At 37.8% G+C, this 13,652-nt stretch overlaps 1 protein-coding gene across 1 annotated transcript in view; it reads left to right on the top strand.

The window, feature by feature from the left end:
* The window catches only part of Adgrv1 (adhesion G protein-coupled receptor V1), a gene marked incomplete in the record, with an annotated part of 436,569 nt that overhangs the window by 73,107 nt on the left and 349,810 nt on the right, over positions 1-13,652 (top strand). Inside the window, 7 exon segments of the mRNA XM_013512957.1 lie at positions 23-238; positions 945-1,189; positions 2,166-2,347; positions 3,115-3,923; positions 5,099-5,308; positions 12,785-12,915; positions 13,471-13,570. Of these exon segments, the coding sequence (XP_013368411.1) occupies positions 23-238; positions 945-1,189; positions 2,166-2,347; positions 3,115-3,923; positions 5,099-5,308; positions 12,785-12,915; positions 13,471-13,570 (1,893 nt within the window).

The raw sequence follows: 13,652 nt of genomic DNA, 5'->3' as shown, positions 1-13,652 counted from the left end.
CATAAGCCTTTTGTCTTTGTAGGTGAAGATTATAGTATAGCTTCGTCAGACGTGGTCTTGCTGGAAGGGGAAACTAGTAAAGCTGTGCCAATATATATCATTAACGACATCTACCCTGAGCTGGAGGAATCTTTCCTCATACAACTGCTGAATGAGACAACGGGAGGAGCCAGACTTGGAGCCGTAACAGAGGCGATCATTATTATCGAGGCCTCCGACGACCCGTATGGATTATTTGGTAATCGGGTTCCTTTGTGTCTCTTTTACCTGCCTGTCTAAGTTGTCGATAATGGCTCTCCTGTATTTCTAGAGTCAAATTGATTTATGTAGGAATTCTTCTTTAACCTGCTAATACTGCTCTATTGGATGCCCATGGAGAGGAGTGGGCAGGGTTAGTAATTATTTCAAAAAAAAGAAACAAGGAAAGAAAATCACTTCTTAACACAGATGGAAACTATAGCTTATGGGCTTTTAGGTCAGATCTGGCTCCTACATGTGTCTTTTGACTTTAGATAACTTTAAAAAATTAATTTAAAGAAATTAGATCTCAGATCTGGATTTGGAGCTTTCTTGATAAATAGAAAAATCTGGTATGACCAAGACTCCTTTCCTGTGTAGTTTCAGCAAAATAGCACCTGCCCCCCCGACACCGGGGACCACGCAACTACGGGGGCCCACCCATAGCCCTCAGCGGGTTTATTTCATACCTGTCTGGTACATCCGTGAGCTTTGTGGACATTCAAGTTTGTAATTTCTGCTTTTTTCATAGTGAAAAATGGTTTGGCAGGCCTGACCAAGCGGTATCTCAGCACGTTCCCGAGATTCATGGGGTGTAGTAATGTAGACTGCTAGGGGGAGGGAGGATCCGCTAGAAAAGATATTTACTAGTTTTATGTTGATCCAGCTTCCTTTGTACTTGAAATCAACTCTTCTCTGCCCTTCAGGTTTTCAGATTACTAAACTTATTGTAGAGGAACCTGAGTTTAACTCAGTGAAGGTAAACCTGCCAATAATTCGAAATTCTGGGACACTCGGCAGTGTTACTGTTCAATGGGTTGCCACCATTAATGGACAGCTTGCTACTGGCGACCTGCGAGTTGTCTCAGGTAATGTGACCTTTGCCCCTGGGGAAACCATTCAAACCTTGTTGTTAGAGGTCCTGGCTGACGACCTTCCGGAGATTGAAGAGGTGAGAGGCATCGCTAGTAGAGAATGACTCTGTACGTTATGCTTTGTATTATGTTGACTAGAGCAGGTCGCTGTTGCTGTGACATTTTAGAGAGGATGTCAAATAAGTTATATCTGCAAAAATGTCCAAAATGTGTTAGTTTGAAAGTGATCTTTATGTATAACAAAAACGGGCCTATGATAGAAAAAGTTTGTGTGTGCATGCTAGTTTACCAGGACAATAATTTTTTTGTGCAATTACATTGCACTTCTCAACATTTTGGTTAAATGAGCAAATGAATAGATGCATCTGTAATAATTCTTGCTACATTTGCTTTGTATAAACTCTTAATTTGTATCCATGCTTCCTTTTGGCTCGAGTGTGAGCCAGTCTTAATTAAATATAGATCTTGATTTTCTACTCATTTGTTCATCTGCAGTATTATGAAGAAGTTACTATATGACAGATAGACTAGATACATATTTTCCTGATGTATAATTTTCATGGAGATGAGGCAACATGACAAACTCTAAGGTTAGATGGCATTAAAATTTGATGCTTTATCTTTTAAGCTTTGCAAGAAAATTTCCATTTAAGGCAAGGTAGGAGATAAAGCACAATGGATTAACTTTGCACTAAAATGTGTATGCAGTGTTTCAGATAAGAAAGGTATAGGATATAAAATCCATATGACTGAAATGATGAACATAAACAGGAATCTTAGATGTGATTACATGATTGTATAATTGAACATCAAGGAATTTAAACAGCCTGTATTTCTCACACATAAGTATGCTCTATTATGAAAAGTTGATGATGGATTATTTTGTTACATGCTGGGTTTGTAATTGTAACTGGGGAGAGTTTTGAGTATACTTATATTTTGTTCCGTTTTGAGCTTGTACATGAGTGGATATGTTTGATTATTGTCCTGCATAATTCTTATTCCATCTTTAGAAGTGGGTTGCTGTTAAGGAAGTTTTCACTATATTTTTAGGTTATTCAAGTGCAACTAACTGAGGCCTCCGGTGGAGGTACTATTGGGTTAGATCGCGTGGCAAATGTTATTATTCCTGCCAACGATAACCCTTATGGTACAGTAGCCTTTGTCCAGTCGGTTTATCGCGTTCAAGAGCCCCTGGAAAGAAGTTCCTGCGCTAACATAACTGTCAGGCGAAGGTACATGAGCTCCTGCGTGCAGCTGCGGGCGGGCCGGGAGCTGTGGGCGGTAGCAGGGATCCTTCTACCATCCCATCGCTTAGACTTGGCAGTTTTTCTATACCACAGCTTATTTGTATGTTGGTATAATGTGTTAATTGAGTTATGTGTGTCAGTGGAAAATTCCATCGTATCCGTCATGGCCGTCGCTAGTGAAATGGCTAACAGATTACACACCATCGTGCTTTCTCACTGCAGAGGTCACTGCTTCAGTCTGTGGTCTGTCAGAATCTCGGTATCTCTGGCTTCTAGATTAAAGAGCGCTCACATGTCATATGAGAGGTTCATTTTCAGGTTTTGCTTTTTCTTATGTGAGCAACCAGAGTGTTCACTGAGCTCCTTCAGAAAAGAAAGTTTAGGGGTTGAGGGATCTCGTGGCAAGTAACTACATTTCCTAAAAATGTACTCATGATATTGTTATTACTTTGTTTCAGTGAAATTTAGCAATACATTTATTTTTGTAATTCTGTTTGGAAGTTCTGAAATGGATACCATTTGCATATGGTGCAAGATGTTTTCATAACTTGATTAAAATAGGCATTATTTGATTGAAAACTAGCAAGATTCCTTTACATGAGAAAGGATACAGTGTTGAAAACCAGATGTAATTAAGAGACATGGATGTGTTCTATAAGTACTTAAACCACAGTCAGCACTGCTGTGCTCTGTTCGCGGTCCACCACGGCTTTGAGTGCTTACCTGTGTTTTCATTGTCCTCCTCCTTTTAGCGGAGGGCACTTTGGTCGGCTGCTGTTGTTCTACAGTACTTCTGATATTGATGTAGTGGCCCTTGCAGTTGAGGAAGGTCAAGATTTACTGTCCTACTATGAGTCGCCAGTTCAAGGGGTTCCTGACCCGCTTTGGAGGACTTGGGTGAACGTCTCCACAGAGGGGGAGCCCCGGCATACCTGCGCCACTTTGTGCCTCCGAGAACAGGCTTGCTCAGCCTTTTCCTTTCTCAGTGCTGCTGAGGGTGCGCAGTGTTTTTGGATAACTTCATGGATCAGCCCAGCTGTCAACAGTTCCAACTTCTGGACATACAGGAAAAACATGACCAGGGTAGCGGCTCTTTTCAGTGGTCAGGCTGTAGCCGGTAGTGACTATGAGCCCGTGACAAGGCAGTGGGCCATGATGCTGGAGGGTGATGAATTTGCAAATCTCACAGTTTCTATTCTTCCCGATGATCTTCCAGAAATGGATGAGAGTTTCCTAATTTCTCTCCTTGAAGTTCACCTCATGAACATCACAGCCAGTTTGAAAAATCAGCCAACCATAGGACAGCCAAATACTTCTACAGTGGTCATAGCGCTCAACGGCGATGCCTTTGGGGTGTTTGTGATCTACAGTGCTGGTCCCAATACCTCAGAAGATGGCTCATTTGTGGAAGTTCAGGAACAGCTGCAAACCTTGGAGCTGGTGATCCACAGGACCGGAGGCAGCTTAGGTCAGGTGACCGTGGAATGGCGAGTGGTTGGTGGGACAGCTATCGAAGGTTTAGATTTTATAGGTCCTGGAGACATTCTGACCTTTGCTGAAGGTGAGTCTTGGTTCTGAGTGGATTTCAGTTTTCTCTAACAGTCATCAGAGTCAATTTTTATGCTAGTGCTCATAAGAACTCTTGTTGACAGTGTGTATTTTTGCTAATGTGTAGAAGTATACCATAGCTTTGGGAAAAACAGTAGTTGGCTTATTGATGACTGACATATATAGGCTGATGTGACTACATATGTATCTTTTTTATTCATTGAAAAGATTTTCAGGGAATATGTGAATTTTATTTACCATGCATGATAATAATGCCTTTAGGAAAACACAGAAGCAAATATAATGAAGGTTCTAATTTGTAAAAGAAGTTACGAGATTGAGCCATGTACCTACAATCAGCATGGGGTAGGAAGCAGTAGTACCTGTAGAAAGCAAGAGTATCACCTGGTAATATTTTCATATGCCCTAGATAACTCAGGATAAATCTTCAATGGAAATGACTTAGAAGTAAAATACTATAAATTTTGGTGACTGCAGTCATAGGAAATTAATCTTAGTGATTAATTTATAAACAGTAGTCTTCTTGGACTTGGGCAGGATCATTATGAATATTTTGATAGACAATGTAATTATATATTATATGGCCTGTAAACTAGAATTAGGGTCACTGATTGTTTTTCCGGACTAGTTGACTCTTCTGATATTTAAAATTGGAAAAGTTCATATTTTTAAAACAGCTCAACTGTGTGTGGGAAAGTTATCTTCTCTGAAATCATTGTTTAAATCCTGATTTAGGCAACAGCAAATTCTGAAGCTTTTTCAACATAGTATTTTTTGATTGGAAAGTAATGCATATTTATAAGAACATAAAAATATATAATAAAATGAAGGAAATAAACATTATTTATAATTCCTTGTCTTAGAGCCATCTGTTGTATCTGTTTAACTTTTTAATGCACATATTTTTTTAAAAAAAACTAGGGGTCATGGGTTACTTTTGGAAATATCAGATATCATTATATTTTAGAGTAAGTTTTAAAATAGAAAATATTTATATAATAGTTACCATTTCCTAGTAAATGAGTTGGGAGAAATACTGAGCTATTATAATTCACTAACGTGTCTTTACTTAACTTTTTAAAATAGAAGTTATTTTGGGCTTTCTGAATTCTGTACGTTGGCGATTTTGTTTCTTTGGCCTTTAATTCCATTAATTTTTTTTAATAGGTGAAACCAAAAAGACAGCCGTTCTAACCATTTTGGATGATTCTGAGCCGGAAGATGATGAGAGCATCATGGTTAGTTTGGTGTACACGGACGGCGGAAGTAGGATTCTGCCCAGCTCGGACACTGTGAGAGTGAACATTTTGGCCAACGACAACGTGGCCGGAATTGTTAGCTTTCAGACAGCTTCCAGGTCTGTCATAGGTCACGAAGGTGGGTTCCTTCTTTTCTTGAGCGCATTCATCCTCTTTTCCATGGATGCTATCTTCTGTCTAGTCTTTTAAAGCCTCTGCTTTCTTTTCCTATGTTATTTGGTTGAGCTGTTTGCTTTAGTGTGTACAGAATTCTCGGGAGAGGGCTGCCGAGTGAGTGAATTACTTAACTAGACGAGGGAGGCTTGCAGAATGACTGTGTTCTGGCCTACCACTCCCTGTCAGTGTGATTTAAGTCTAGGCTGGGGCACTCTGATTTCTCATGCATTCAGTGACAAAACATTACTTACTCCATAGGTTTCATTATGACGATGAAGTGAGGCAATAAATGTAAAATGCTTAGCATGTTTCTTGGCAAGATTAGTATGTGTATATTGGTAGCTGTTTTTATTAAACAGTGAAACACTGGCTCCCTGTTAAAAAAGAAGTAATAGATTTTAATCACTGAATATTGTAGCCTAGATCTTATAATGTATCTGTATGTTTTATGAACAGTGCCAAACTGGAAAACCTTATACAATATCCATCTCTTTCTTAAAAAAAAAAATTTTCTTGAACACTTATTTAATATTTCTTGTCATATATAGGCTAATTTTTGTCTCTTTCAAACATTGTAACAGTTTTTTTATCTTTGAATAAGTTTTTTTTAATGTACTTAAAGATTGTATCTCACCACAAAGTTTGTATTTGGAATTTAAAAAGTAACTTTACCTAAAAGATTTAAGGAATGAGAAAAATATAGATCATGTACTAGGTCTGGGTCCCTAGGGATGAGAAAACAAAACCGAGACAGAGAGGTCAGGTGACCTGACAGGGCCACGTGGCCAGTGGCTGTTCTGGGAACAGTACATTTCGTGGCATGTCCTTCCCCTGGCTGTGTCCCGCTTACACGTTCACTAAATGTGAATGTTAGAGCCACTTTCTGACACTCTGTACTTCTGTTAATGGTTCAGAATTGCTGGTTGTCATCGCAATAATGAGTGAGAGCGACTAACAAATTGCCACAGTTCCAATCTAAAGATGCATCTTTAACTATCAAAAATTATTTGTAACGTAATACAAGTAAAAAGTCGCTGCAGGAATTATTAACTTCAATAACAATGACAATAACAAGAACATCTGTGGAGCATTTTCTTTGTGCCAGTTACTGCACAAGTGTTACTTAATTAACTGAAGCTGCAGTGGATGAAGTGGGTATAATAGCATACACTAAGGCAACTGATTATGAAACCAACCTGTGCTGAAGCTGAAAGCTCACTGTGTTGGAATCAAAGCCCGTTCTGCAGGGCACCTTGTGAGGAGAATCTTCGTTTTGTTTGAATTTGTATCTGCCACAGAACCTGAGAATGCAGGAATTTTTGGCAAATATTTGAAGTGATTTGAGTTAGAAGACTAATCAGTTTGAGTAGTAATATCCATAGGAGGGAAGGAAATCGCTGAGAGAACCTAACCATCTCAGGTTAGAAAAGAAAGATGGATTTTCATAGACAAGGGTTAAAATCAGGAAATACAATCTTTGTGGATAGAGGAAAAAAGCAAGCTCCAATTACAGCACTACATGGAACACTAACCTAAGATGCTGGGGTAGGAAGACAGCCCACAAGGAGAGAGGTGTCAGAAAGGACCATGGAGAAAGTGTCCTCTCATCAATTACCAGAAGAAGAAAATTATCTGTGGGCTTCACACTAAGACTGTCAACAAGTGAGAGAGATTTCCAAGTGGCCCTGAGAAAACAGCAGCTGCTGTAGAGGACTTTTAAAAAGTTCTGGATAAGCAAACAAGTAAGGAAGACCAGTGCCTCAGTGGCCTGTGGGGCATGCTCCTCAGCGTGAGGTCCTCGGGTCAGTTCCTGTACAGGAAGTGCTTGGTATCATTGTACCATGAGATAGGATTAGAAATACTTGAAATAATTTGTCTTTGCCAAGATATCCAAAGGCATTACCTGTGGGCTTGTATTCTCTGTGTGTGTGCTTTTTCTATTTAACTTACTAGTCCTCCAACTTACTGTATGCTATGAAAGCGTCACTCTGTAATGGATAAAGGCAAACAAAACAAACCTTATGCCATATCCTGTATGCCATAAAGGTTTGTGAAGCAGTGCTTTTTGCCAGTGAGAGCAAGGAAAGGAGAAGAACTGGAGAAAACAGATTGAAGAGGAGTATTTTGGATTTGTCTTTGTTTTGTTGAAAAAATGTAATGAAGGAAAATAATGTATAAAAAGGAAATCTGTCCAAATGCTGGTGATCTGGAAGGTATATATAACATCAGGGGCCAGGAAAGGTTGAATTAAAGAAGGGACTGAGTGCTAGACTAGGCAGACACTCTTCAGCATTGCGATGGAATTTTCTTCTTAAAGATTTCAAAATAATGTGGATGTCCAGCAGCAATTTAAAGATGTTTTAACTCTAAGGCATGAAAGTGCATCCTTGGGCTGAGGATATAGCTCAGTGGCATAAGTGCCTCCCTGGCAAGTGCAAGGTCGTGAGTTCAATCCATGGTACCGCAAGAAAAAAAAAAAAAAAAGAAAGTGCATCCTTGAGTTCCCTGGGGGGTGATGGTCATAATGCACCGAAGGCCTCTGAAGACACAAAGCTGTCTTGCTGGCTACCACAGCGTCTTGGAGGAGCTGCCGGCACCCACACCTGTGTTCTCTGTCAGCAGCAGCAGTTTCATCAGAAACTGAACTATGTGCCCTGCAGTTTCTGGCAACTAAATACCTGCAGGATTCAAAGATAAAAAATGATTTGCAATGAACACAAGTGCTCCAAATGTGCTATTTGTTTTAATGAGTTTGGAACAGGAAAGAAAACGCTGACAGGCTTTTATGGCACGCATGATGTGCCCTGTGTTATTTTACATTTTCTGAAAAAAAAGTAAGGGGTAATTTTTGTCTTTGAATTTCCCTTCATTTATTTCTAAACCTTTGCCTAGAGTGTAAATTGATTTTATACATCAGACCTGTAGAATTCAGTATTTTATGTATGTATTTTTTATGTTATCATGAAAATTGCCTACAGAAGTGTACATCAAGAGGAGTTTACAAGGTGTTCACTATAAACTAATGACAACTTGGTTATTCCTCAAAGAAAACTGCCAAACAAATACGGCTCAAAAAACATGCTACCTAGACTTTCGGCAACACTGGCATTGCTGTCAGCACAGTGTGGGAGTTTCGTTTATGTGATGGGATTTGAAATGTGGGTTTTTGCTGGATTTGGGGCTTAAGATTCCATTTCCTCTTTTTTTTTTTTTCCATTTATTGTTTTTATTGGCAGGAGGAGTTGAAACAAATTTTAAGTGTTTTTCTTTTTCCCCTTAACATGAATCCATTTCTGATTCAGAGAAGTTACCTTAGTGTTTAGCCATGTATTGAATTCTGTAGAATCCTATTTCTATGCTTTTCCTAAAGCACTTGGAGAGATGCTAGGTGGTAAATATTACTTTCAAATATCATGTACAGAATTTAGAGATAAGGGGCAGTGGGTTTTAATGTGGTCGCCCATTGCCTATAAATGTGCTCTTTATAAATCTGTGTTGGCTCTTTCCCTCACTCACCCTGCGCCATAGCATAATAACCATTATGCCTTTTTCAGTGGATTTCAACATTTTTCTTTCCTTAGGGACAGCGTAAATCTTATTTACCCAGAGATTTGAATAAGAAATGTAATTTTTTAAAAGAATAGGTATATAGGACTGCTGTCCTGGAAAGTCGTTTTTTTAATCTGTTCACATTGACAGTGTGTGCTTTAAATTATTCCTATTCCTACACACTTGAGGCTCATTTTCTTTTTTTGTAGCGGCAGTCAAGTTGGATGATATGAGTACTGTATACCATGTATGTAGTTATCGATTAAACTATGTTTTGTGTGCTTTGGGTTTCTATTTTTATATACATTGTGGTTGAGGTTTATTTTTTATAAAATGAGTCCTGGTTTGGGGAAAAAATGGATGAAATAGTGTTACTCAACTGCATTTTTCACTCATTCTTTATCGGCGTACGACTTGGTCTGGACACTATTTGATTGATTTTCTGCCTTAGATTTAAAATGTGTCAGCCACTGTAGGAACCTAACCTACTATTTGTCACCTGACCCTGGGGGCGAACAAGGATGAAAAACAGACACAGAACCGGCTTAACATGCTGGTGGCCTGGGGGCTCTTGCCTATGCTGGGCAGAGCCTGGCTCATCCCGCCCCTATTCACCCAGTCCAGTACAAGCAGTTAAGATAGCACAAGATGTGTCTACCTTCCACTACCCACTAGACAGGCTCAGGTAAATGCCTTAACCTCAACCTTTCCCTAGACTTGCAGCGCCATCACTCCTGCGTGTTGCTTTCTCCTCTGCACTCCTAGTGGCGGCCCACTGGGCCTCAGTTCTCCGCCCCCTTTGAGGGTGCCGTGTTGATTTCACATGCGGATGATTTGCTGTAGTGCGGAAGGTAGTCAGACTCCTAAATGAAGGTGCAGCTCATGCCTTCATCCTTCAGGGGGAAAAAAAACCTAGAAAGCAGTTTACTGCCTTGTAAAATATTTGTTTTTAGAGCCTATACCTGTTTCCTTGGACTTTCCTCCTGTCGTTTGCCTTAGATTTGGAAAACTAAGCCCTTGTTTCTAAGTTTTTCTTTTCCCTATGACTGCTGTTGGGCTTCTGTGCCTGGTGAAAGGTAGCCTCTGACCTTTCTAGTTGTGTGTATTGTACGCTTCAGACTGTGTTTCTTGCAGTATTTTCTTGCAGGTTATTTCTGTAGTAACCTGTTACATTTCCAGAAGTGATAGTCGATAAGTAGTGTAAAATTTTAAGGCTACTTGAATGTAGTAAGTTGGTGGGAAGATTTCTTTGCTCCCCTCAACATTTCATTTTTATTTTCACCTCAGAATGGTGCGTTTATTTCCAAGCATCTTGTACACACTTGCGAGCATATTTGTAATAGCTATGATCACAGGTTTTCTTGCGGCATGGATCCTCAGTGACCTGCATCTTGTTTTCTTGCATATGTCTTCTCTTTGTACTTTCTTTTTTACCTGATCAAAATATTGTAATTGTCACTTTGAACTATTACAAGGTTTTTGTGATTTTTAAAAAATTGGAAAACTCTGACTTTAGAAGGCTTTTTCTTTGTGTCACCAGGCAACATTATAGGTGGAACATTCTGGTGAATCCAAGGATCTCTATGCTTTTCAGTAATAAGCGCTTAATTTTTGATACAAACTTGCTATATTGGAATTCTATATGTTGTAAAATAGACTCCAGGATTTCATAGTAGGGTCTGTATTTTATTTATATGTGTTAAACAAATATAAAAATTTCACCAGGCATGGTGGCGCGCACCTGTAATCCCAGCACTTGGGAGGCTGAGGCAGGAGAATCTTTGCAAGTTCAAGACCAGCCTGGGTTACAAAGTGAGCTCAAGGCCAGCCTGAACTGCATAGTGAGACCCTGTCTCAAAAAAAATAAAAATAAAAATAAAAATAAAATAAAAATTTAAGTGGTATACTGGCAACTATGAGTGATTATACACTTTCAACAGCTGAAAAATTTGGTTCCTATCAGTTCCTACACACTTAAAAAAATCCAAGACGCAACCTACTAGTGCATGGAGATTAGGTATTTTTTGTACTGAAGTATTTAAAATATATTGAAAATATTTCTGGCACTTTCACCTAATTATGTGTAGTTAGCATCCTCCTAAAACAATTCATTGTACTAGAGTTATACATTTAAACAGCGTGAAAAATGTATTTTGTTTTTTAGTAGCGAATTTTAAGATAGCCTCTAATTAATCAATATTTTTGGATAAATTCATATTATAAACATGTTTCTAGGTGTATTATCTTGAGAAATGAAAAACTACAGTAGTTTGAAAAACTATTAGAAAAAAGATTTGTGTTTTGTTTTATTTCTAGTCCCTTTATTTAAAATATATTGAAAGATTTTACTTATATACAGAAAACTACCTGGTAGCTAAGTAAAATTGACATTTTTGTGAATATTCATGGATTTCAACTGTATGGATGTGCTCACAATGTAAGGATGTGTTTCTTCCAAAGTCTTTTACACATTGTTATATTTATATTTTTATAAGAATTGTATTTCACTGTAAAAAAAGATAAACTTGAGCCTTTTATAGGAAAATAGATGCAACTAGAGACCCTAGTGTAAGAACCTGAAAAAGTAAATAAAACCTGAAAGGTACAATAGATACTGTGAAAGGGAAGAAGTCGCTCAAAGGAAAGGAACAACTGGGATGAGGGACAGGAGAAAAGAAAGAAAGAAGGGAAAAATATATATGGATATACAAGGATAGCTGGGAGAATTGTACTGCTGGTATCTATTGGTTTATTAAAAGAACAGTTAATGCTTAAATTTTCCTTTTTCTGGCCAGTTTTGCATAATTATATCTGATAATCTGAACAACAAATTTGAAGACAACAGTATACAATGTAACAACCATTGTTGAATCCCTGCTATCTTGATTAATGAAACTCTGTATTGTTTCTAAGGTTTTTTTCTTTCTGTTCTCTTTAATTGTTTGGCCAGTTTTCCATTCTTACATCTGGTGATCTGAGCAACTTCAATGAAGATAACAATATGTACTATAACAACCACTGTTAACTTCCAAAAAAAAAAAAAAAAAAAAAAGAATTTCAGCAATACTGTTCCTTAATATACCTTAGCTTATATTTGTCATCATATAAAACTAATGAATAGAGCATCTTTTCAGCAAGCCACAAAGACCCCATCATTCTTCCAAGCAGCTTTCTTCTCACTTTTCCCAATTTGAAAGAAATATCTTCCATGATTTTCTTTAGTTTTATAAAATATTACATGAGGATAAAAGCCAGGAATAGAAAATGTCTGAAATACTCAGTAATCGGGGAAGGGTAACTGTAACTTGGGTGAAGTTACAGACCTTGATGTATAGATTTGACACCTTTCCTTTGTATTTCTTTTTATAAATCAAAATCATTGATGGTATATGTAAGTTATAATCTAAAGAAATGTGATTTTCAGGTATTTGCAAGCATTTTTATGCATGCATTGTGTAAAATCACATTGCATACCAGTGTAAGGAATTTGTTTCCTTTTGAGAAGTGAAGGGAAATTCACTTGTGCTCTTACTAGTTCTGACTCTGAGGACTTTATTGTTTTCTTTAACTTACAGAACACTTGCGTTCTGGTGCATGTTTTGGAGTGTATACAAGTTTGTGTTTCCTGTTGTAGCATGTACTTTTATAGCTCTTCCACCCTGTATTTCCAGAAATTATCTTAAATGGAGAAGTACTTAGAAATGAGATCCTTGCATTAATAAACAATAAGCATGTATAATGCTTCTAGAAAGTTCAAACCAGAAAAGTTTTGTTCTTGGAAAAAGTGCCCTACTATAGTAGTTGCATGCTTGAAATTTGGTTTTTATTGAGCTCAAGTATTAAGTTCATTTTCCACTAACATTTATCCATCTATGCATTTTTCTTTTAGGAGAAATTTTGCAATTCCATGTGATAAGAACCCCTCCTGGTCGAGGAAATGTTACTGTTGACTGGAAAATTATTGGGCAAAATCTAGAACTCAATTTTGTTAACCTTACTGGACAACTCTTCTTCCATGAGGTAATACTGTAAAGAAAAGCTTCAATACAAATTTCTAGAAAAAACCCCAAAACATTGTATTTTGAGGAAAATAGAATAGAAAATCAACACCACTTGTATTGTAGAAACCATCATTCTCAGCTAGGCCTGGTGGTACATGCCTGTAATTCTAGCAATTAGGAGGCTGAGGCAGGAGAATTGCTGGAAGTTCAAGGCCAGCCTGGGCTTCAAAGTGAGTTCAAAGCCAACCTGAACTGCGTAGTGAAACCCTGTCTCAAAAAGGCCACAAAACCAAAAACAAACAAACAAACAAAAAAGCATCATTCTCTCTTCTTCACATTCCCTTACTATGAATTTGGATAAAATTTTCATTGATTAGCTCATTATTCAAAACTTTCACAATTAGCTCCTGTCTCCTTTAAGCTTGTTTTTCTGTGAGCCAGTGATTCTTATTTAATTCACAGAATTCTTGTTTAAATGAAGACATATTTGGATGTACATATAAGACCAATAAAAGCAAGAGGTAATTTATGTTCAGTAACATTACAGGTATGGATTTCTTTCTTTTTGACACAGGGGACATTGAATAAAACAATATTTGTGCATCTACTGGATGACAGCGTTCCAGAGGAGAAAGAAGTATACCAAGTTGTTCTGTACGATGTCAGGACGCAAGGTAGTTTAGAATTCAATTTTGAGTTTTCTTTGGTATTGTTTTTAGGAAAAAAAAATAAAGAAACAGTAGTTGCTATCTCTGT

This window comes from Chinchilla lanigera, unplaced genomic scaffold (genome assembly GCF_000276665.1).
Source record: "Chinchilla lanigera isolate Chin_1 unplaced genomic scaffold, ChiLan1.0 scaffold00017, whole genome shotgun sequence".
NCBI classification, from domain to species: Eukaryota; Metazoa; Chordata; class Mammalia; order Rodentia; family Chinchillidae; genus Chinchilla; species Chinchilla lanigera.
This window is presented reverse-complemented; position numbering and strand designations above follow the sequence as displayed.